Consider the following 24608-nt stretch of genomic DNA (forward strand, 5'->3'; position numbering starts at 1 on the left):
ATAAATTAGGTAAGTATACATGGCAACCGGATCGGCGATTGACACCTTTCAGGCAGCACCTGAATGCAGCATTTGTCACGGCTGAGATCATCCACTAAATATGGAGCATGCGCAATAGACGTTGGACTGGGAGTGTCTGAGCGGCTCGTAGACGCGAATCCAACCCGCAGTCACTGAACCCAGGAGCATCTGTATGAACAATGAACCGGCTGACTTGGAAGGAAATGATTTGGTGAACGCGGAGATGAAGAGGACGTTTGAGGAGTGTCGAGATGATGGGATTGTACAACGGCACTGATTTAGCTGGATAGCTGTGGTGTAAATGACCTCTAACGGTACAAGGAATTAGTCATTTCTAATACTTTGTTGTCTGCAAAGCCAATCCTCTTACAGACTCTGATAGAGCGTTACATTGGCGGACTTGCATTTGCTTGTTGATGAACTTTCACAGTATCGTCATTAAAATAGGCTACACGTCTTTACCTTATAGTGTCTTAATTTATTTATTTACATGGATATGTGATTATTGAATGGCCTACAGTATACTAGATCTGACCAAAGAGCTGAATAGTTACAGCAAAGTCATTCCTTATTCCATAAAGATTTTTTTTTGTACTTCACTGGGCAAATTGGTGCTCCAATTTGTTAGCAGATCACCTTTAGATTTAACCCCATTAAATCCTGCATTGACATTTTGAGATATTTGTGGCACAAGCTGCTTGGTGTCATGAGTTGGCCATCTGTTGTGGAAACCTACTTAAACCTGCAAGCAGATTAACCAGTGAGAGGTCCAAGGCATCAGTCTGGACATTTCTGTGCCTGGACTCGGTTGGCTTCCTGGTTGAGGGATGCTGAGGGTCACCATGGGCTCAGTGGAGCAGAGAGATGAGGAGCAGGAGGATGAAGGTGAAGAAGAGTTAAGGGATGGAGGGGTGCCTTTCTATGTGAACAGAGGAGGCCTACCGGTGGATGAGGAGACTTGGGAGAGGATGTGGCGCCATGTGGCTCGAATACACCCCAACGGTGAAGCGTTGGGGAAGGAGATCCGGGTTGCCTCTGACCTGCCCAAGGTAAAGTGTTTGATATATAAAGCTGCAGCTGGTTATACATGGAAGGAGTAATAGTTGCACTTCACACTATGCAGGGTAAACATACACATTGTGGAGAAACAATTTACATCTGTGTGTTGTGGGAAAATGTTGAGTTACAGTGTTACGATGCAGTCCCCACTAAATCAACTGGAATTACTCCACTGTAAATGATTATTTTTTCATCACAGTAGTAAAATACAATGCATGTGTCCAGTCCACAGTACATTTGCAAGCTAAGGATGCTTTAGACACAGGAGAATGGTCATTCATTTCACATAAGTGGTTAAATAGCAATTATGATGCTTTTGCCATTAGTTAGCTGAATAGAGAAGAGCACACAAGACTACATTCTCCAGCTGCAATGAATATTGGGATTGTACGATGGTAAGGCAGTTGTTTGGATGCTCTGTCCCACAGATTCCAATACCGAGTGTGCCTACATACCAACCTACCAACACGATCCCACAGCGCCTGGAAGCCATACAGAAATACATCAGGGAATTGCAGTATCCTTTGACTAAGTTGGTATAACTGGCTGGTTAGTACCACAGTAATTATTGAGTGTATTTTATTTTTTTTGACAACACGTCATTTATAGTTGGAAAGATAAATTATGATTTTACTCAAGTGGATGTCCATAGTGCACAAATTACCTTTTATTAATCCCACTGACCCACTTTTTTGGCACTCTTAAGAAATATGGGCCAAACATTAGAAAGTAGGCCAGTGTAGATACTCTTTTCTATATTAAGCTTGTTTTCCAGTCAGAGACTAAATCCATCCATAATTAACCAACAACCTATGAATATCACAAAGCCCTATAAGTGGTTGTTTCTTCCCCCCACTGCATGCAGCAGAGTAGTCTCCCAAAGCAGTTTGCTCTGTTATGGTATGACTTAACTGTGTCCTACAGGTACAATCACACGGGAACACAGTTTTTTGAAATTAAGAAGAGCCGGCCTCTTACAGCGTAAGCAAGTTTTTGTCTTTTATTCAAGACTGATCATAACGTCAAGAAACAGGAGACCTTGCTTTATTAGATTTAGCGGCGCAAATTGTATTACCCTGGCTCATGGAAAATGTTTTTGTTCAACAAACATTGTGTGCATGTAATCTGTAGTGCACTCAGTCGTGACACAGATGACCATTACAAGTGTTACTCTCTTGTTCCATTCTTCTGCACAGGTTGATGGACATTGCTAAAGAGATGACGCGGGAGGCTCTGCCAATCAAATGCCTGGAGGCGGTGATCCTGGGGATGTATCTTTACAGCAACAGATCATGTTGCATAGTGCTTTATATGCTATGATATTTTTTTAAATGTTGCTCAAGACTCGATATTTTAAAGCAGAGCTTCAACAGGGAGTCCTCAGAGTTACTGCAGGGGGGCCACCAAATTATTTGATCACTTTGTTTTCGTTGAAAGTTGTTTTTAAAAAATTGTGTGGAAATATGCATTAACATGAATCCAACATATTATCAGCAAAGATAAACTGGCCTATTTGTGAAAAAAACAAACATTTAATTTACACAATATTGATGATAGGCCTACTATAGGTAAAGTACCCCCTATGGTAGCCATTCACAGATACATTTAAGGTTGAGGATACACTGTGCCTTCCACAGTTAACACTAAAACATGATGTATAAATGAAGGCAATATCCATTAATTTTCATCCATCCAGCCCAGTTTAATACAACTACATTTTACACAAAATATGTAGTAGGGGGTCCCTGCGCCCTCTTTCTTTCAGCTAAGCGGCCCTTGGCCCAAAAAACATTGAAGACCCCTGCTTTAAAGCCAGAGATCAAATGTCAGTTTCCTTGACCTACATTCTTACAGTTACCTCACCAACAACATGCCCGGTGTGGAGCGCTTCCCCCTCAGCTTTCAGTCTCAGTTCTCAGGGAACAACTTCCACCACATTGTGCTGGGAGTTCACATCGGGGGGCGCTTCGGCGCGCTGGGCATCAGCCGTAGGGAGGACCTCATGTTCAAGCCCTTGGAGTTCCGGACACTGATGGACTTGGTGCAAGAATTCGAAGGAGCCTACAGGGGCTACTGGCACACCCTGCGCAAGGTCAGGATTGGCCAGTACGTGTCCCACGACCCTCACAGCGTGGAGCAGATAGAATGGAAACATTCAATACTAGATGTAGACAAGCTGACCAAGGAGGAGCTACGGAAGGAGCTGGAGAGACACACTCGAGACATGAGGCTGAAGGTACGGCACAGTGGTGTCTGGGACAATAATAGCATTGTGAAAGTCTCATTTTGCTGCAGACACCAGTACAAGTTGATGGAGCTCTTGCAGGACGAAAGACAATGATGATAAATGTAATTTGTCCTCAGCAGAAAGGCTGTCCTTCTTAACTGCTTATTAGATTCCTTTTGACATGCTGCCTCTTCATGCACAGTGACACCGAGTTGACCTGGCTGTTTGAGGAGCGCTTTCTTTCAAACGATGCTCTCTCATCACTTCTCATGCTCACATGATGAAGGCAGCCTCGATGCTGAGCTGTGTGTATAATAAAACTAATGTGATGGCTTGACTCTGCCCTGCTGTGCTCCATGCATGGCCGGCTCAATCCATCAATAGATGATCTTTTACAGCGAGTGCTCTGCACAATCACATTAACAATTCAGGCAGACTTCAGCCACTGATACTGGGCCTCGCCCTGTACAGCGAGGACATAGGCACAGTTGACTTACCCGCATGTGGCGTTTTAAAGTGATTCTGATTAAGATGTTCTTATGTGTGATCTGTTTTTGCAGATAGGAAAGCCTGCACCACCCTCTCCCACCAAAGACAGGAGAAACAGCATGGGTTCACCCCTCAGAGGACCAAGCAGCCCCATACGTAGGATCAGCCGCGTTGAGAGACGGTATGATTAATCGTGTGCTTTAGATAACTTGGTTCTTCACTAAAAATACAGGCACTATAGCCATTAATGTGAATCAGTGGAAAATATTTGGACTACAGATGTCTCGTGATCTACAGCAAAGGATAAGTTGTTTGTGAATTAGTCACAGTTTCCTTTTTGTGTGAATAAAACTCATTGTCTCATATATTTGTGTCTGTTTTGTTGCAGTCCTTCCGGAGAGAAGAAGGTTTTGGAGCAAAAATCGGCTGCAGACATGAATGGATACCAGATTCGAGTCTGAGGAATTTTAGCTTGCTTGTCGAGTTACAAGGTACCAAACACTTGTTTCACAGAGCCACTGATTTACTCTGAGGCTTAATTCTTTGTACACATTGGCCTATTAACGGGATGCACTGTCGAATAGGTCACCAGCAACTTTTCTTTTTCAAAACAAATGCCTCATTCAGCTTCCCTATGTCTGTGTTGTTCGAGGCTATTTCTGGAGCAGTTACTGTGCATAGTAATTGGTGCTGGCAACGTTCCCAAATTATAAAAAGTGCAGTACTTTGTTAACATTTTTATACAACTGGAGTTTTACAAACTCAACACAACGAGAAATATGACTCCTCACCGAGGCTGGGCGAGACTACCACTCAGTGTAAATGTGCTACTGGACATATCATAGGTCTCTGTGGTGTTATTATTATGTTCAACAAAAGCTCTTAAGACTCGTCTGGAGGCTGTATTGTCGTACTGTAAGTGTGCACATGTAATGTAATTTTAAATTCACTTAGGCTCTGCTGGGCAGTAATCGCTTGCGTAGTGACTAGTTTGCAAACCACTACCCTTGTGCCTTGTATGAAAACTCAAAGAGAAGAAAAATACTTTTTATATCCACCCCATTATTCTCATTGTCTAACTAAATACAAAGCAGTGTAATCTCTGCTCTTTCAAAATACTGAAAGTGAATGAAGTAAATTGTGTGAGACGTCTAATATCCAGATGCTAGCATGTTTAGCATTCTATTTACCTTATCAAGACTGAATATGGGATTGAATATTAAGTATACAAAAGTATATTTAAGATTATGAGGGATATGATAAACATGAGTTAATTTGGCTGCTGAATATATGAACCAGAACAATTATCAAGGTGACTCCTGGCAATGCATCTGACTCACCTCATCTGGACTTAATGTAGATGTAAAGTAACGAGAAGTCTGTTTATATGTACTGTATAGCTGCTTTATATATATTGTTTCTAACTTTTATTAGTAGCAACTTCATCCGATATTTCACTTGCCTAAAGTGGTACAACTTCCAGTTCAGCTAATGTGTAAAGAAGTTTGTTTACAGTACTTTTATCTGCATTTTGTATTTTTTTAATTGGAAATACTGTCATTTTATACTCCATTCAGTGTTGGTGATCACCAGTAGACCAATATTTACCACACACTGTTTTGAAAGTGTTGCCACAGCCAACATTTTAATGTGTATAGTAGCTGTTGTCCATTTTCATTTCAGTGCTCTATAACACAATTGTTTTTTTTTTACCAAAAGACTGTTGATTTACAGGATCACAATAAAGGGTCACAGTGGCTACACAATTCTGGTTGTCTGATTCAGTTTTGTGATAATAGGGATTTTTTGAAATAAATTCCTGGTTATTTATTTAATTACCTTGTCCGTATTTAAACAGCGTTGGTCCAAAAAGTCAGCGGTTAATCAGTAAGTATGCTGTAATTAGTTGTCAGGCAGGTCGGGTTTGAGGCAGGGAATGACACCAGTTTTCTGACAGTTAATAGTTCAAACTGAGCACAGGGTGTCCTCAGTTCAAGGGCAGCTTTTGGCACCAAGGCAAATGATGACGAGAGCAAGCTTGGGAGATCTCTTAACACTTCCTGTAAGGCTTATACAAAGGAAACTTAACGCCAACAACTCCATAAAGTGAAGCATGAGCCTGTGTGCAGCAAAACACTGAATTAAAACACAGTCAGGCCAAGTAGGAGGTTCACCTTTCAGATCTCAGAATATCTGGAGGAAAAACTGTGTAGACAAAAGTTAAGTCATTCCATTTGTCATATTGTTTTAGGTGCTGCCAGTGTTTGCTGCGGTCATATAAATAATAGCTATGGTATGCTGGCAGCATGTGTGCTGCGCTCATGTTCAGGGATCCCTGCAGTTTAATGGATCTCCAAGTGGATGAATGTAAGTCCACCTCAGCACAACAATCAGCTAATACGTCCTAATGGCAGCTGCATTCAATGAAACCTAGTCAGCAATGCACCACTTTCATGCATGGGCCAATGATGCAACACTGAAAGGGCTGCATGTAAGGCAAAAATATTGTCATGTTACAATGTACTACTGTGAAACGTCATATCTGAGAGTTGCGAGATGTGTTCAAGTGAGCTCCTTAAAAAAAGCGTTTGTCATTGTTGTGGCACTTGCCTTGGTAAATTATTAGATAGAAGTCATGATAAAGATAAACAAATCCCTCTCCTCCCTTCCAGTGGATTCCAGATGTCAAACACCTGTCCACCAGTGTTTGTAAGATATAGAAACAGAAGGCATAATGACCTATTTGGGGGAGAAAAAAACCTATTGACCTCCTTTGTTTACTGGCATGCATTTGATGCTGCAGGGGGGAAAAAAAAGACACACCCAATCTGATTCCTCTATAAATTAAAATTGTAAACTCATGGATTATTGTATTATATTGCAAATATAGCTACATAGTACATTGACAAGAATGAGCGAGGAGCGGGTGAAAGACGTCCTAATGATGGTAATCACCTCTGCAGACATGTTATAGCCTACACAAACACAAAGCTCTTACTGAGCCCCATCATGCATGAACACTCAACTACCTAATTAATTATTCATTCATGCATTAACCCGACACACACATACACACCCACATGCACGCAGACAAACTGAGTGCCTCAGTGTAGTGGGATGGGAGAGGCAGAGCCAACATTCAAGTCACAATCTCAGCACTACACCAGGCAGGATACACAGGGAGCCAGACACCCAACTGGAGGATTTAATGCTGGTGGATGCATTTAACTCTGCTACATTATAAATCCAGGAAAGAGCTACACATTTTTATTTTAAACCTGAATGCAGGCTTTGTGTTTTCTATAACAGCAAAAATCATGAAGGAGCCAAAAATTAATGGTAAATATTTATTCAACATTTTTACCATCTAAAAAAATATAACTAACTCATAATCAAAGAAAAAAAATAAAAATAATTAAAAATGAAATTGAAAATAAATTAAAAACGAGACCGAGCAGCTGAACAGGTCAGTGTATTATCACACCAATAAAAAATAAAGCAATAACTGCCTGCATTTTTTAAATGAACTATTACAGCATCATTAATAAGGTTTGTCATAACTCAGTCATAGCGCTGTGTCATTTATCTGATAAACCATGTGGAACAAGACTGATGTTAAAATCCATTATTTTTCCTGAATATTTTAACTTCTGCTATTCAGTTAGAAAACTATAATCCTTTGATGTCAGACAAACAAAAAAACAGAGCAAGACCTGAATCATTTAAACTGAAATATGCTCATTCTCTGACATCGTTTAGTTCACCCAGTCTTTTTCCGTCATGCAGAATTCAGTTCCAGCTGGAATTTGGCCAGAAGACTGAGATGGTCGGAGGGAAATATGTGATTGGGCAGGCCCTTCATTGACCATAAGACATCCTCTGATAGGAGTGAGAGAGAACCAATCAGCTTCAGACCCTCACTCACAAGGTCACCAGCTGAGAAAAACAAAACAAATAAGTTATCTACAGTAGCAAATTCATTCAGAGCTGCAACACCGCCTTTCTGTTTTTACGATCTCATACCATTTAGATCACGGTGTAAGACGCGTCTAGGGGAGTAGAAGATGTAGTCGACAGTAGCCCCAGCTTCAGAGTGCAGGGTCGTCACTTCCGGATGGCCAAAGCCTGGAAGAATGTGCTTGTAGACCGACTTCAGCTCTAACCGATGACTGATTGTGTGTCTGAACCTGTGACGTAAAACTTGTGACTAAAATCGCATCTCAATTCCACCCATCCAGCCTTTACTCCCCATTTTTATATCTTGTTTTGCACATCACACATTTACTGTGTGATAGGTGACACATGAAAGGTTCAAACTGAGATGAATAAATAATTCCTATTTATTGATTAAAAATAAATTACATTTATTTTTGTTGCCTCGGTTTGCTGCTGTGACACTGACATGCCATCTGATACCATATATATATATATATATATATATATATATATATATATATATATATATATATATATATATATATATATATATATATATATATATATATATATATATATATATATATGTATGATGGCCATATGACAAAACCCTACAGGTAAACTGACCTGTTATCATGAGACTGACTTCCCCTTGAAGCATCTGTGTATTAAAAAAAAAAACAGAAGACACAGATATTTAAACCATTACGGTAAAAAGTGATGTTGTGGTTTTTGTATTGCAAGCCCGTACCTGGCGTTTTGTCCGTCACACCTGGGATCTGCTCCAAGTCCAGAGGACGGACACATGCAGCTGGACAGAAGCGCATCTGCAGCATGAACTCATGGCTGTACTGACCTTTCCCTACACAAAGACAAACAATAATAGGATAAGAAGTGCGAGGAAATTAAACACAAAAGACTTAAACTAACTCCATGGATCCAGATTTTCTCTCTCGCTCTCTCTCCCCCCCCAATGTACATTGCACAAACTATATATATCCTGAACTTTTGCACATTCCTCAACATCTTTGCACATCTTGCACTAAACCATACAGCCCTCATCTCTTTTGTTAGTTAATTGTAGATATTTATTTATGTTATCCTTTCTTTTACGTTTTGCTTTTAATAGGTTTGGGTTTATATATGCACCATCCACCAAGGCAAATTCCTTGTAAGTGTTGCTTGGCAATACATCCCTTTCTGATTCTGATACATGTAATGAAGACTTTATAGGAATAAAAAAGAAAAAGAAGAAAGGCATCAAGTGTTTGCTTCACAGACATCTTCAACCCTGCAGCCCAAAAGATATTTACAATCACCAAAGTTTCAAGGTGGGCACCCAAGATTAGTGTCACCAAACTCCAAATGTAAAAATATGGTCAGAATCTCCCCATCTGTTCCTAAATTATGACATTGAATAATGGCAAGAGAAGCATAACATTATAATGTCACAGTGAAACCTACCTTTGACCTCTTGAATATAAAATGCCATCAGACATTTACTATGTTTTTGGGTTGTCCATCTGTCCGTCCCATTCTTGTGGACAGGAACCCCTGGATTGAATTTCTTTAACTTTGGCACAAACATCTACTTAGACTCAAGGATTAACTGATTAACTGCCATGGAGGAATAAAATTAACAGTAGGTACAAAATAGGGCTGCCCGATATGAGGAAAATATGCAATACCTTTATTGAATATCGCGATAACGATATTACTTGAGATAAATAAAACAGATATTAAAGTGTACTCAGTTCAGCATTTCTGCTGCCTTTAGTAATGTGCTAAAATACAACAAATTGCTCGTTGTATTTAAAACAATGAAAAGAAATCATTTCCAACATTATTTTATTGAACAAAGTGAAGAATTGAATATAAATGGGTCAAAGTGCAGTTTTCTACTGATTTTCTTTCAAAATCTTGTGGATTTCATTATTGCGCCAGTTGATATCGCGATGACAATTAAAAAAAAAAAAAAGATATATTGTGCAGCCCTAGCACAAAACACACTATGCTTTCAAACACTGACCTGATTTCTGATTCTGGCTCTTCAATGCCTCCTTGACAGTAGTGTACTGGCAGCTGTCAGTGATTCCCAGAGAGCTGGGCCACAGGGGGGCAAACAGTCTGTGACAATAGGCTTTGTGTGACTGATCCTCTTGACCCGATATCTGTTGGACATGGTGAATACATACATGGTACAGAGGTAATTCTTGCAAGCATCATGGCAGAAAACCTGAAACAAAGAGCCTAATATAATGTAGGAGAAGCTAGATATTTTCTAGCAGTTGTATTTTGCAGTGTTTAATACTCACCATCCATGCTGGTAGACCCTGGAAGTAGAGCTCGCCGGTGGTGATCAGCTGGTACAGAGGCGTGTGGGGCACAGAGTTAAAGTCCCCACATAATATAAGGTTACAGTGTTTGCCTTTGGCCTTACAGGACTTGACCACACTGTCAATTTCTGCCAGCATTATGGCAACCTGAGCCAGCTTCACATCACCCCTGCTAGGGTTGAAGAGCAGATGGGTGTTGGCCACGCAGAGGGGTGGGCCCTTTGCCTTGACCTCTGACCCCTGGATGACCACTGGCCGAAGCAACAAAACAATGCCCACATTGTGCCGGTCCAGCAGCTCCGTCTCTGGCCTGAAGAACTCCAGCGAGGTGACCGACACCTCAAAGAAGCAACTGCTACGATAGCACGTAGCACAGCCGTCTGTCTTGGTCCCTGTACGCCGCTTGTACACACAGGTGTAGCCTGGAGCGACAGCATGAAGAGACAATATATGTAACGTCTTTGTCATAATATCATCCAACATAATTGTTCCACTGTATTTTCTCAGATGACTGACCCATCTGAGACAGGACTGGATACAGTTGTTCATGGTAGTGGTTCTCCTGAACTTCTTGCAGACACAGAATCTACACACATGAGAATACACACAACTCATTAGTGGACACCTTAAGATTACAATTAAAATGTGTTAAGTTTGCATTTATAAATGAACAAAAGACAAATGTGCAATCTATTTTGAATCAGCTGGCACTTGACTCACATCTGGTTCCCATTTCTTGATTTCCTCTAAGAGTAGGCTGCAGCGGTAGCTCCAGTCCAGCACCTCCAGGGGGCAGTGTGTGTACAGCTCCTGGTTGGCCTCCAGCAGGTCTTCAGCAAGGATGTTGTAGGACATAACAGTGAAGTCCATTGAGGCCTTCGTGAACGGGAAGGGCTCTGCGGCAGTGGCACTCTCATCCACATCCTCCCATACTCTCCACATTACTGGGTGGAAAACAAACACACACACGTATGAGTCTGTGCAAATTAACAGCTGGATATTAAACTACTGGAGAGTTTAGACATATCTCACTACAGTGGAAATATTACAATTAAAAAGGCTAAAAATGAAACGGTCCCAGTAAAGGGAGATATCAGATTACTTACCTTCAAATGGCACTATTGGCTCTATTGGAGGGTAATAGCTCAAGGAAGGAAATTGCCACAGTGGGCACTGCACTTCTTCTGCCAGGCCAGGTCCTGCAGGAAAGTGCCAGCTAGTCGGTGTATCATGCTGCCCACTGAGTAGGAAGGTTTGAGTGTTAGAGAGAAGGGAGGAAAGTAACAGCAAAGAACTGCTTTCCGCACCATCAGCAGTTGGAGCCAGATATTCATCCCAGCACTCAGTTACTTCAGCTGTAGTTTTAGCTGGAGCCATTGACTCTTCCAGATGTATCTGTATTTGTTCTTGTACTGGATGGGTAATATCTTGTATGCTTGGCACAGCTGGAGTTACGGACTCTTCCAAGCTTGGTATCTTCAATTTTTCCTGCACTGATCTGGTGGTTTCTTGAGTGCTGTCCTCTGTTTGCAGGCACTCTAATGGTGCCCCAAGAGCTTGCTCGGGGCTAATGTCCTCAGTTGGAAAAACACTTCCATCCTCTGTGTTTTGCTTCATATGGAACACCTCATGGTGAATAGTTATTTCTCTGTGCTCTTGGTTGGATATTTCATTGTCCTCTTTCTTGGATATTTCCCTCTCCACTTGCGTGGAAGCTTCCACTTCGTCTTGTTGCTGTTCATTTCTCGTCTCCGCTTCTTTCTCCTTCAGTGCAGATGTCACCTCACTCATTTTTGAAGCATCCTCATTCTTTGTTTGTTCATGCAGGACAGCCATCAGCTGTTTTTTGTCAGGCCTCATTTCGTCTTCCTTTTCTGGGCTTGGTTCTTTCATCCTTTCTTTCGTTTCTCCCTTCGTCTCACTGCTTGGGCTGAGCCACTGGTCCAGCAGGGTTTTCTGAGACTCAGTGAAGCTTCTGGTTGTGACAGCACCACCATGCCACACTGTCTTGCCATTAACCACAGCAGGAGGGAGACCCTTCTTTGAGGCCTCTAAAAGATAAGATTCGTGTTAAAAACACTGATACCTTCATACAAAGCTGAAACATACTGAACTCCTTTGCTTGTGTGTTGTACTGACAACCAGTGTTAAATGCGACATTCTGTATCTTTCTTTCTGAACATAAATACACAGCAAAACAGTCACACGTGGGGGTGTTGTGACGTAATGAGGGAAGTCTAGAAAGTGCAAGCTAACACACGTTTCCGCGGGCTAAAGTTAGAATTAGCTGAATAGCATAACATAATGTGGCTTACGTGCAAAAGGTGTAAATATTAGCTCATACTGATGAACCACAGGACAAGTCACGCTGAGTTTTTGTTTAAATCCCCATGATTTTAACGCTCAAGCCAACAAAATAATGTCAGGTGTTCAGTCAGCAGCGAGCTAAATATAACGTTTGCAAACGTTAGCTCCTAACAGCAACACAACTGAAACGCACATAGTGACACCGACACTTTAAAACATGGACATTTAGACGAAAACGTGCTGTAAGATGTACCTGAGTGTCGACTGGTCAGGTACCGCGACAGTGGGTAGAGCGCATAATACAACACGCTGACAATCATGTTTTCTGTCCTGAAATTAGCGCATGCGCATTCTGAAGTTGTTGGTGGTCCAAATGTTTAGGGGCCAGTAAAGATGTCACTGGTGTGGTTTCTTCAAGAATGGTTTTTTATTTGTTTGTCATCTGGTAAAAAAAAAAATTAAATTAAAATTACAGCATTTTTCTAAAATAAGATAATGTGAAAATGTACAACATCCTATGAAATGCCATTTAGCCATATACTTCACACTGTCATGCTGTAGGCCTACTTACAGCTTTGCTTGGAGTTACTAAAAAAACACAGCATTGTAACCACACTAAGGCATTAATTGTTGATGTCACTACACAGGAAACTTTATCTGAGGGGTAGAATTACCTGCTGGACATCACAGACCTATTTCATTTCACAGTGCCAGCCCGTACAGAACACACAGGAATAAATGAACAAATAACCCGAAGACTGCATTCTCTTTGTGTCTGGGAAATGGTGTCAAACAGGACATAGGTTCTGACAGCTTACAGCAATGTCGACGCTGTCTTTTGAGTCCCTCTGCTTAAAAGATGATGATTGTCCATCCCCAACTCTACCCCAGGGCCTGGAGGATGAGTTTGACACAGACTTAGAGTTGGATGGTAAGTAGGCCTACATTGAAGTTATTCTTGGAGTTCTTGGGTAAATAAATACAGTGTAAGCCATTTTGCTGCTCTTACTGTAAAGCTTTACATTTGTACTGTTAATTTATAATCATTTGGTAAAAAAAACATTCCAAAAACGATGCAAATAAAAAGCTTGTTTTAACAAAGTGTTGCTGTGAAAAATGCATTTGTTACTGTATGTATAGACAAGGGCCCATACATTGGTTCTCATATAGTTTGGGCTTCTCAATTCCAGAAAAAGAGGAGAGCAACAAGGAGATGTCTATATCTGAAGTGTACCTCCAGGCCTGCAAGCTGGTGGGTGTGGTGCCAGTCTCTTACTTTATACGAAACCTTGACTCTACAATCATATCCCTCAGCCACCATGGGCTAGGACCTTTGGGGTGCAAGGCACTTTCTATTGCTTTGGTGGTACGTTTAAAATGCATGTTATTGAGTGTGAGTTTGTTTTGTTTTTTTAATAGAAAGTTTCTGATAAGCTCTTTTTATTTAGACTGATATGCATATCAACACTCTGGAGCTGGCAGACAATCACATTCAAGCTGAGGGAGCCAAATACCTTGTGGAGATGCTGAGGGCTAATTTCACCTTGCAGCACCTGGTATGTCGGACTGCAAACCTACCACTAGAGGGTACAAGTGCTTTTCAGGTGCAATTTGACTTTTACAGTGGATTATGCAGAGTACTGTACCAGCATGTGTTTTGCTTTCAGGATTTGTCCAACAACCATCTGCAGTCTGCAGGGGCTGAGTATGTGGCTAAAGTGTTGCTGGACAACATTTCATTGAAATCTATGAAACTTTCAGGTAATTTCAGGTAACAATAAACAGAAATAACTGCACTGACAGTAGTGTGATGTACTGAGACCATGCTAGACACAATGATGGAAAGATGAAAAGAAAACTATCCCACAAGATCTTTAAATTTAGTCATGAGATTATTATTTGTATTTATTAGAATACTTATTTTATATATTTAAACATTATTTTGTCCCAACAGGAAATAGATTTAATGATGATGATGCAAAATATTTTGCAGATGCCTTGTCAGTAAGTGATTAATAATCAGTTACCCAAACACTGACCTTTAAGCCTCACGATTACAAATTGCATTTTAGTTGTGGTTTGTAATTAAGTAATGGTAGGCTATTTATTTATTATTTTACATGCAGACCAATTCCAGAATAAAGGAACTAGACCTGAGCCATAATGAGTTTTGTGGAAAAGGAGGGGAACATTTGGGACAACTGCTGGGTACGGTAAAAGTCACTAATCCTAATGTCCTTGTAGATGTGACAAACTTTATGAATGTAATGCCAAACGAAATGGCCATGGGAAGTATTTTTCTCTGATCTTACCTTCGGTTTCTACAGCAAACAATGAGGGTCTTGAGGTGTTGGATCTTAGCTGGAACCATCTTAGAATGAAAGGGGCTGTGGCTATTTGTGCTGGACTCAAGGTATGGCTGTATAAGACATTAATTTGATCACTGACTTGGTATTCAACATCTGATCACATTCTCCATATTTAGGTGAATATAATGTTAAAACACCTTGACTTATCGTGGAACGGTTTTGGGAATGAGGGCGCCCTGGCTATGGGAGAGGCCCTAAAATTCAACAACACTCTGGTGCACCTCAACCTCAACAACAACCGCCTCACCAATGAGGGTGTCGGCATGCTGTGCCGGGGTCTTGAGTTTAATGACACACTCCGAGTTCTACTGGTGGGTAAACAAGGTTGTATTAAGCTCATCAGTATGATGCAGATACATACAATGTGATGTTTAATTCTTACACTCCCTTAGCTGGCTTACAACTCTTTAACAGTAGAGGGGGCACTGGCCCTGGTTAATGTGGTGAAGAACACACCTAGAACTGCCTTGGAAGAGATCAACATATGTGTGAGTTACTGTGACACCACTGTCTGTCTGTCTGTCTGGCGAGGATCCTGATCTGACTATTCTGTCATATCATTTCTATCACTGTTCAAACAAATCAAACCTTTCACAATGAAACAAAGCACAATAAATACCCTGTATCCTGTGTGTTTTTTATATATATATATCTTTTTACCAAGCAGAATGTGCTGGTAAATGAGACATTTGTGCATCTGTTGGAGCGGACCTGTCAGGAGCATCCTGGTTTGGATGTACAGTTCGGAGGAGTCGGAGGCTTCATCGCTAAGAAGCCACCAAAACGTGTTGATCCAATGAAAGTCATCCAGGTGTGTTTTGGTCACCTATGACAATAAGTAGTCCTAAAAATTTGGTTACATGCCATCATTTTATATGAAAATGTAATCTTATATTTATGTATTCAAGTATTTTACTCACATATTAATTTCGTAAAGCTGTCAAATGACGGCAACTCTTTCTTTGTTTGGTTCTGCGTGTATCACATAATTGTCTAAATGTCTTTTCCCAATGCCTTTGAAGGATTATTTAGATCAACGCAAGCTACGCCTGTGGGATTTCTTTCGGAATATTGACAAAGATGGTACCATGCGAGTCCCTGTTGCTGACTTCAGGAAGGCAGTGCAGGTTTCCAGATAAATTGATATCTTTAACTGTGCAGTCAGTGACATTTGCAGGGCAAAATAGCATGAACTTGTCCTCTGAAATCATGTGTGATGAGCTCTCTTCTAGTCCTTCTCACAAATCTTTTCTGACGCTAAACACTGACTAACACACAGCGAATCAATAAAAGCATACTGTGAGGGATGAGTGAATCACTGAAAGAAACTGACTTTTAGATTTTTCCTTCTGTCCTGTGAAACCATGATAGCAATCAAGTATTCCTTTGGATCGATATCAGATTGAGGAGCTGGCTCAGAGACTTGATCGTGACAGGACAGGAATGGTAGACTACAGGTGAGCACATCTACTGTGATCACACACACATGTTGGCCTTCTAAATTGCTTTACAGTGTAGGCCTGTTATATGATAAGGTTTATTGTTGCAAAATACTGAGTGATGACATTGCTGTGAATTTGTACAATCATTAGTTTTAACATTGTTTGAACAATGGTTTAGTTGAACCAAATTTCTTTTAGTTATGAGCTGGGAATTCGTCCAGATCTTCACCGTGAATGACGTCCTAAATGAGTGATGCATTATCTGTTGTTTTTGTGCAGGGGACTGGCAGATACAAGAAAACAGATGATGAGGGATCACCGCCGCCAGCTGAGGAAGGTTGAGTCCCGTCAGAAGAAAGAGAAGCAGAAGAGCGACCGCATCCTCAAAACCTTCCAGAGCGCCGTGGAGGCTGTAACACCACACAGCTCCATGGTCATGTCTCTAGGAGGTGCCAAAGAGGATTCAAGTGGCCCTCAGCATTTCTCTGCCACCCCTCTAAGTTCTTGGCACCACATTGTCATGTCCAACAGCAGTCGATATTCTGTCACTAATCTGAGCAGTGAGCATGTCCACCTGCCCATGTTAGGAGGCATAGCGCCTTACCGTCCCACCAGTTCCCCAGCTATGCGCTCCTACTCTCAGCCAAACCTGCTGGATGACTCCCCTCGCTCTGCTCCAGGCCAGTCCATCTCTGCTCAGGGTATACGCTCCGATCCAGAGATGGTCCACAGCAAGCTAAGCCCTACTGCTAACCACCTGACCAGGTCCAGGCCTGCTCTTGATGCCAAGCAGCCAGTGGTTAAAGCCAAAACCAAGAAAGTAAAGAAAAAGAAAACCATGAAACATCTGGATAAAGACTCAAAGAATCAAAATGTCAAGTGATTGTTAAACTTTAAATGTGATTATTTTTGCCTGACTGTTTGCTACTTTGTTACACATAATTATTAAATAAAGATAGATTTGAATTATTTGTCTTGAGATTCTAATCTCTAAATAATGTGCACAGTATATTCAGCCCATTCAGACCATCTGGGGAAACAAAACAATTCATAACACATGGGAACTCTGTCAGATGGTAGACCCACAAATTCTGATGCACAACCAAACCTTTGATCATACCAAACAAACATCTGAGTATTTCATTTCTGTTAGCTGAAGATAACATTAAGTGTTACATCCTGGCTTGTGCCTTGGCTAACAATGCTGTGAACTAAGACAGGTGCTGCATCCTGCAAGATGTTGAAACAAGGCTATATAAGCCCCGAAGATCCAGCTGTCCTATTCATTACAACTCTGACTGCACCAAGAATGATCAGCACTCTTTACTTTGTAGCACTGCTGAGCTCCACAATGGCCTGGGGGGTATGTATGGCATGACTTAGATCAACTGATTCATCTTTATTCTTTGAGGCTCTCACACAAGAGGTAAGCAGATCTACTGTATGTTCATGTGACCATTTCTTTTTCAGCGTGTAGGCCTTTGGAGCGAGGGGAGTGCAAGGAATGAGACAGGAGGTGGAAGTGGGGACAGGTGTTCTTGTAATGCCTTCTTGCCCAGTTCTACTTTTCCTATTAAAGACCTGGTAGCGGTAGAGCAGACAGCTGGGGAGATTTCACACAAACTGGAGCTCGAGATGGGCAAGGTGCTCAGGCATATAAGAAGCATGTGCAACAGATGATAACGTATTTGAGACGGACAAAAATGTGTAAAATGCTTTTACTTTATTTCAGCTGGAAGACTATGAGACCAAGCTGACAGCATATGCTGAAAAGATAATAAAGCTGACGGCAGAAATAGAAAAAATGGAGAAGAACCCCAATGCCAACAATGATGCTGATGTGGAAGAGATGAAGGTGCAGATCAGACAGGTGGAGGCTCTGATTAAAGAGCTGCAGCTCTCCATCAGAGGCTCCACCACTGTCTTCCAGTCTCTGCGCGTACAGGTAAGTCACGATGATGACCGTATCAACAGATATAATGCCAATCCACTGGCAAACCATGTGTTTACTCTTAGATCACAGCCATGGTGGGGACCCTGAACCGGCTGGAGAAGACCTACGACAAGAATGTGGTTCTGGTGACGCGTCGGGAGTACGTCAAGGTGCAGCTGCAACTAGAGGAGTGTGAGAGACGCCACCAGGAGCTTTTTAACCCCAACATTGGTAAGCTCATTCACACTAATATCCACATATAAATCTAAGTCCTCTTGGGACTGAATTTGATTTTTTTCTGCTCTCTCTCTCTCTCTTTCTCTCTCTCTCTCTCTCTCTCTCTCTCTCTCTCTCTCTCTGCAGGTTCTTGTGCACACACAGGTATCATCAAGGTCAGCAAGCCCATCGTAAGCCACCTGAATGCCCATCTTAATTCGGGCTACAAATATGGAGGCTGGGGGAAAGATTCAAAGCCTATTCCTGACAGAGAATCTACAGTATGTACTGGTACTCCGGGTACACCAGTAGCTCCATTGTTGACATTAGGTTCTACACTAACTACAAGAACCTCATTCTGAGAAACCAATTCCAGCATCACAACTTACACAGCAGCTGGATTGGCACAGGGAACAATTTCATCATCCGTGACAACACTCTGTATTATCAGATCAACAACCCATTTGGGTTAGCCAAACTGAATTTCACCACCATGAAATATGAGTCCAGGGTGATTGCTAGGGCTAGCACTAGATTCTCCTACAGCAACTCTCCCAATCAGAACTTTGACTTTGCTGCTGATGAAAGCGGCCTGTGGGTTACCTATGCCACAGAGGTGTCCAGTGGTCGGATGGTCATTGCTAAAATAAATGAGCCTTCTTTTGGGGTTGAGGAGGAATGGCAGACTAGTGTCTATAAACCAGGAGTGAGCAATGCCTTCATGGTGTGTGGTGTTCTGTATGCCGTCAGAACAGTTGATATCCAAACTGAAGAGATATTTTACAAGTATGACACCAAAACCAAACAAGAGAGCTACATCAGTGTTCCCTTTGAGAGATTCCAGTCTAAGTTTTCCAACCTAGACTACAATCCCACTGATCAGAAGCTCTACATGTACAATGATGGCTACTATGTGAACTACCATCTGTGGTTTAACCACACTGCTAAAGCCACTGTGGCACCACCATTGCTCCTGTCCTAAATCATTATTTGGGATTTGATGAATTATCACATCTTGTGAATGAAGCAATGATTGTCTTTCTCTTTTTTCCTTGTAATTCATGTAGTGCATCAATTATCCTTCTTCTTGATTGCTAATAAATGATTTCAAGCATTACAAATGTGTCAAGTGTGTCCTTGTGCTAATGAATAGAGTGCATTATTTTCTAATGACTATTAATTCACCTCACTAGCTTCACCCACTCATTCTAGTGCCTCACACACTTGCCAAGTGTAGTATTGTCTATGGTGGCAGAATCATCCCAATACTTAGTTTATTTGCATTTGTAATAGTTTTTGACACTGAAAGAAAGTAGACATGCAGAACTGGATTCTGATTTATAATGAAAATTGGACTTTAAAGGCCTGTTTCCCCATTTACTTGATCTAAACATTACAAGTAATTTCCATAAACATCCATACAAAAGGAGGAATTAGTTTCCACTATTAGATGAGCATTTTAGGCATATATGAGCCTTGATTCTAAATGCTGGATTGCAGGATTGACAAATCAAGATACTATATTGATTTTTGCTTTCTTAGTTATTCCTGATGTCCGCAGTCATGTTGACTCCCAAAAGTGGCTAGATTGGTGTTGAAACACAATGCATATAGCATAAATTTTAAAGTGCAATAAATCTTTTTCACAGAAGATTTCTCGACACATCACATCAGTGAAAACACTGGTGTTAATAATAAAATTAATGATAGCTGAATTTTAGTAGCAATTTCAGGGTCCAGGTATTGTGCATGTTGACTGTCACACTGTCTGGGACACGTGAATAGAACAGATTTAATGTTAAGTTAATGTTATTAGTAACACCCGGGCTTTTCCTACTATGACAAGTCCTCATGTCTGCTGTGAGAAAAGCCTGCTTTTGATAACTTAAAATGACCAAATTCACCAAGTAGATTTGGAAGAAAAAGAACCTAAATGTGTGTACCCACCTAATGAGTATCTTTTGCATCTCACTATTCATTCTTAATAGGTGAAATGGCAACTCAATAGCAGAGGGAGAAAACTGCAGTTAACTAGCAGCAATGATATAAATAAACTGATATTGTTTTTTTTTAATTATTTTTAGTAAGGGAAGCAAGACATGGCTTGTGAGATAAGCTGGTATCGTTAATTTAGGTGATGTGGTGTCCATCCATTTACTTTAGTTTCTTAAGGATGACACATTAAAAATAAGACTTTCAATTGTAGTCTGGGATGTTATGTTAGTGTCCCAGTAAGCTACACAGTGAGCCAGCATGCACAATAACAGGGACAAGCACACCTAAATGTAGTGCACCCATAATTCATTGATTCATTAATTCCACCAGTGCTTTTCCTGCTATGACATGTCAAAATGTCTGCTCCGTGAAAATAGGGCTATTGAGTTCATCAAACCATTCAGTGATTCATCTGCATTCATCATGTGTCTCCACTCATTTATATACCTTTTCCTCTGTTAATATGTCAACTGTCTGTCCGTAGAAGCAGATTTAGAGGGACATGCAGGTATATGCAATATTTGGAGAGGGATCGCCCACAATGGTTTTTGCTTAGAACTGACACTACTTTGTTTACATGATAATTGAAATCCTTTGCTAATTTGAATGGAAACATTAAACACATTTTAATTCCATATTTTATTTTAAGATAATTTTTTGGGCTTTTCCGCCTTTAATGGACAGGACAGGTAGGTGAGAAAGGGGGGGAAGACATGCAGGAAATTGTCACAGGTTGGACTTGAACCCTAGACCTCTGCGTCGAGGCACAAACCTCCATGTATATGTGCACCTGCTCTACCAACTGAGCGAACCTGGCCACTCTATATTTTATTTTAATGTATATATATATATATATATATATATATATATATATATATATATATATATATATATATATATATATATATACAGTGCTGCTCATAAGTATTGGAACCCCTGCTAAAGTTGACTCTTTTAGTCAAATATATATAGTTCATTTAAACCTTTCTCTTTACAACTGTATCTTTTCTTTCGGTGTTGCCAAAGTTACTGAAGTGAATAAAAATTGCTTGAGAAGACTTGTTGTTTGAGTCAGCATTTTAATCAAAAGTTGGTCCCCTGTGTCACAGTATCTCTTACTCATGAACCCCACTGTTCATGCATAAGATTACCCAATTAACCATGTGGATGAGAAAAGAATATAAAGAGGAAATTTGATTTTAGAGTTTTAATGATTTAGTCAAGAAATATAATAAAGGCTTTTTAAACGTTACCCTCCTGAGTGCCTCAGTGTCCTTAAACCCTTGCACACTTGGATCTCCAAAATGAAGAGCACCGGAGTGACACACTTTCTACACACCTGAGCAGCACTCCATGCAGATTGCATTGTGACTGAAGTAATTTGATTCTGTCATTCACAATACAGTAAGAAATTACTTTTAGGATGATGACTATACAAACTAATATAATGTGTTAAGCAGGAAAAATCATAAATGAAACTGGTCTATTAAATGTAATTATACAGCCTGCCACAACAGTGTCTCCCTGTGGTTATAATGACCTCTGACCCATCATATAATGAATGCACTTATTGTAAATCAGCTAAATAAATGTAATATAACACATGCAACACTGAGCTAACAGGCCATTATAAACATTACAAGGTGCTGCCAGAATTCAGTACATATGGCATTTTTCTCATCCACACCCCATGTTCAGATCAGAAGTTATTGTGAGCAAACAAGAATAATGCCGTAATTCATAAGCTGCTTGTGAATGAACATCTGTTCTTGCGTTGAAGATCCAGACAGCTCAAATAACAACTATGGGAAGAGATAAGGGTGTTTGTGATGATGTGATAAGAGCCGTCTTTAAAAACCCTCTGAGCGGGTGACCAACAAGATACTTGAGAGGGAAAACTGAGACATGATGCTGCCAATTCTGCTGCTGCTGCTGCTCAGTCCTGCTTTGGCCTGGATTGTGAGTGATCTTTCTGTTCTATTAAAACATGCAAGTGGATCGGTCATTTATAATAATCAACTTTAATGTTTTTTTTGTTTTGTTTTTCAATTTTCAGCCGGTGCATGATTGGGAGTCTGGCAATGTGACTACATCAGTGGGTGAGTCAGGTCAGTGTGTTTGTCACGTGTATCTGCCTGAAACCACCTTCCCTGCCGACCGGGTTCAGAACATGCAGCAAGTCAGCAAGGATCTAATCCTGGAGGTGGACATTCAGATGAACAAGGTATACAGTAAGACATAAATATAGACTGAGGTCTGAGTGGTTCCACAGCATTTATACATTTTAACATTTTGTTACAGACATCATGATGCTGATTTATGTTTCTTCACTCTTTCAGATGGTGAGCTATGAGGGTATGTTGGAGGTCTATTTGAAGGAAGTGTTGGACCTGACTGTGAGAATGTCCATGCTGGAGAGCAGTCCTGACAACTACATCAAACTGGACTTTGAGCTGCTCAGGATTGAGCTCAGAGAGTTTGAGGCTCTAGTGTCTCAGCTCAGAGACTCCCTCAACGCATCTTCGCCCATGTTTGACAGTCTTTATACTGAGGTAACAGAGCCGTTTGCAAATAATGTGGCTTTCTTCATTATTAAACTATAAAATTTCCATTTGATTTATGTATTTTTCCCAGATTCGCAACATGACCCTCATTGTGAACCAAATGGAGACGTTTGACAAGAGCAACCTGGTGGTGATCCGTATTGAGTTTGCTAAGCTGCAGAAGAAGCTGGAGGAGTGCCAGAAGGAGCAGGATCTCATCAAGCCAGATATCGGTAAGGCAACTAATCAAAAAGATTGTGGATGAAAAAAAACTGATATTGCCGGCTAATTGACATTTTTCTTTTCTTTCCAGGCAACTGTAATCACACAGGAATCATGAGCATCAGCAAGCCAACAGTGGTCCAAGTGAATGCTCATTTGAATGCAGGTTATCAATATGGGGGCTGGGGAAAAGACTCCAAACCAGTCCGAGGCTATGAATCAATGTACTTCTATGGTGCATACAGCACTCCCTCTGTGCATAACTTCTATTTGTACTCGGACTATGAAAAGCTGATTCTTAGATCCTCATTCAAACAACATGACATACCAAACGGGTGGAAAGGTGCCGGTAACAATTACATTGTTCATGGTAACACCATTTATTATCAGATCAACACACCTTTCAGTATGAGCAAGCTGAATCTGACCAGTTCCAAATATGACTACAGAGTGATCCCAGCTGCTAGTCAAAGTTTCTCGTACAGTTACTCAGACCATCAGAACATGGACTTTGCAGCTGATGAAAATGGATTGTGGGTAATGTATGCCTCAGAAGCAAGCAGAGGGAAAATTGTCATTGCTAAAATAGATGAGAAATCGTTTGGCATAGAGGGTGAGTGGAACACTGGTGCGTTCAAGCAGTTGGCTGGCAACGCTTTCATGGCCTGTGGAGTCATGTATGCCACCAGGTCTGTGGATCTGAACACAGAGGAGATCTACTATGCCTTCGACACAAAGACCAATGAGGAGAAACACCTCAATATCCCCTTCCAGAAGTTCCAGGAGAAATACAGCAACCTGCACTACAATCCCTCTGATCAGAAGCTCTACATGTACAACAACGGCTACTATGTGTCCTACAATGTGAGGTTTAACAAAGAATAATGCCTCCTCTTTGTGATCTACGTATTGTGATTGATACGATTGATCTGTATTTACTTACTTTGTCAGTGGAGCTCTATAAAGCTGTAACAGATAAACTTTTTAACTGTCTTTTCCTGAATAAAATCAAACTGAAGCATTCAAATTGTGTTAAATGCCTTAAGTTTGTATGCGTATAAATAAAACTATTACAAAATTACTGATACAATAAGGGAAAAACTGCACGAGTAAAGATTGTTTCAGATAATCAACTGAAACTATTAAATAAAAGTAGAAATTATTGAAAGTAAGATCCAATGTGTTCAATTCAATATGGCTTTAATTAAGTTGCTACAATATATACATATGTATATATATATGACGTTTCGGCATCTTCATCAGATTTCAAATGGACAAAGACATAAGGCAAATACACACTAATCAATCTAAAATAGATGTACATTTGTCATTGGATTGTAAGTTAAACAGGATGTTAAATCAAATTGAATAATCAAAAGAACAGATACACAGTATGTTAAAGATATAAAATCAAGTACAAAAAGGTGCAAGTACTGCAGCAGACTGGTATCAGTCACTGTATCTCTTAATAATAACAGAGTGTCAAGGTCAACATGCAGTTATTGCTCTCTGC

The 24608-nt window shown here is 40.6% G+C and overlaps 5 protein-coding genes across 5 annotated transcripts; 4 read left to right on the forward strand and 1 right to left on the reverse strand.

Moving 5' to 3' along the window:
* Positions 1 to 132: 132 nt before the first annotated feature.
* vash1 (vasohibin 1) lies at positions 133 to 5537 on the forward strand. The gene is made up of 7 exons (XM_028566208.1): positions 133 to 1070; positions 1509 to 1597; positions 2005 to 2061; positions 2277 to 2351; positions 2935 to 3316; positions 3868 to 3977; positions 4185 to 5537. Exons 1-7 carry the CDS (start codon positions 849 to 851, stop codon positions 4255 to 4257), a joined length of 1008 nt encoding a protein of 335 aa, XP_028422009.1. The 5' UTR covers positions 133 to 848; the 3' UTR covers positions 4258 to 5537.
* A 1635-nt stretch (positions 5538 to 7172) lies between these two features.
* On the reverse strand, positions 7173 to 12743 carry angel1 (angel homolog 1 (Drosophila)). Its single transcript, XM_028565893.1, has 10 exons — positions 12629 to 12743; positions 11175 to 12119; positions 10789 to 11012; positions 10585 to 10654; positions 10048 to 10490; positions 9762 to 9903; positions 8484 to 8594; positions 8360 to 8393; positions 7820 to 7983; positions 7173 to 7732 (listed from the first exon to the last, which is right to left on the reverse strand). The coding sequence occupies exons 1-10, from the start codon at positions 12693 to 12695 to the stop codon at positions 7575 to 7577; spliced, it is 2358 nt and encodes a 785-aa protein (XP_028421694.1). The 5' UTR covers positions 12696 to 12743; the 3' UTR covers positions 7173 to 7574.
* A 454-nt stretch (positions 12744 to 13197) lies between these two features.
* On the forward strand, positions 13198 to 17069 carry lrrc74a (leucine rich repeat containing 74A). Its single transcript, XM_028566337.1, has 12 exons — positions 13198 to 13306; positions 13566 to 13741; positions 13824 to 13931; positions 14043 to 14093; positions 14502 to 14583; positions 14703 to 14788; positions 14861 to 15055; positions 15137 to 15232; positions 15412 to 15555; positions 15767 to 15871; positions 16116 to 16201; positions 16466 to 17069. The coding sequence occupies exons 1-12, from the start codon at positions 13198 to 13200 to the stop codon at positions 17067 to 17069; spliced, it is 1842 nt and encodes a 613-aa protein (XP_028422138.1).
* Positions 17070 to 17821: 752 nt separating this feature from the next.
* On the forward strand, positions 17822 to 19317 carry olfm4.1 (olfactomedin 4, tandem duplicate 1). The gene is given in 5 exon segments (XM_028566338.1): positions 17822 to 17830; positions 17919 to 18131; positions 18203 to 18350; positions 18483 to 18610; positions 18613 to 19317. Coding segments are annotated over 5 exon segments (1203 nt in total).
* Positions 19318 to 22235: 2918 nt separating this feature from the next.
* Positions 22236 to 23980, forward strand: olfm4.2 (olfactomedin 4, tandem duplicate 2). The gene is made up of 5 exons (XM_028566339.1): positions 22236 to 22289; positions 22387 to 22554; positions 22670 to 22882; positions 22965 to 23106; positions 23187 to 23980. The coding sequence occupies exons 1-5, from the start codon at positions 22236 to 22238 to the stop codon at positions 23978 to 23980; spliced, it is 1371 nt and encodes a 456-aa protein (XP_028422140.1).
* The last annotated feature ends 628 nt before the right edge of the window (positions 23981 to 24608 follow it).

This window comes from Perca flavescens, chromosome 20, assembly GCF_004354835.1.
Source record: "Perca flavescens isolate YP-PL-M2 chromosome 20, PFLA_1.0, whole genome shotgun sequence".
NCBI classification, from domain to species: Eukaryota; Metazoa; Chordata; class Actinopteri; order Perciformes; family Percidae; genus Perca; species Perca flavescens.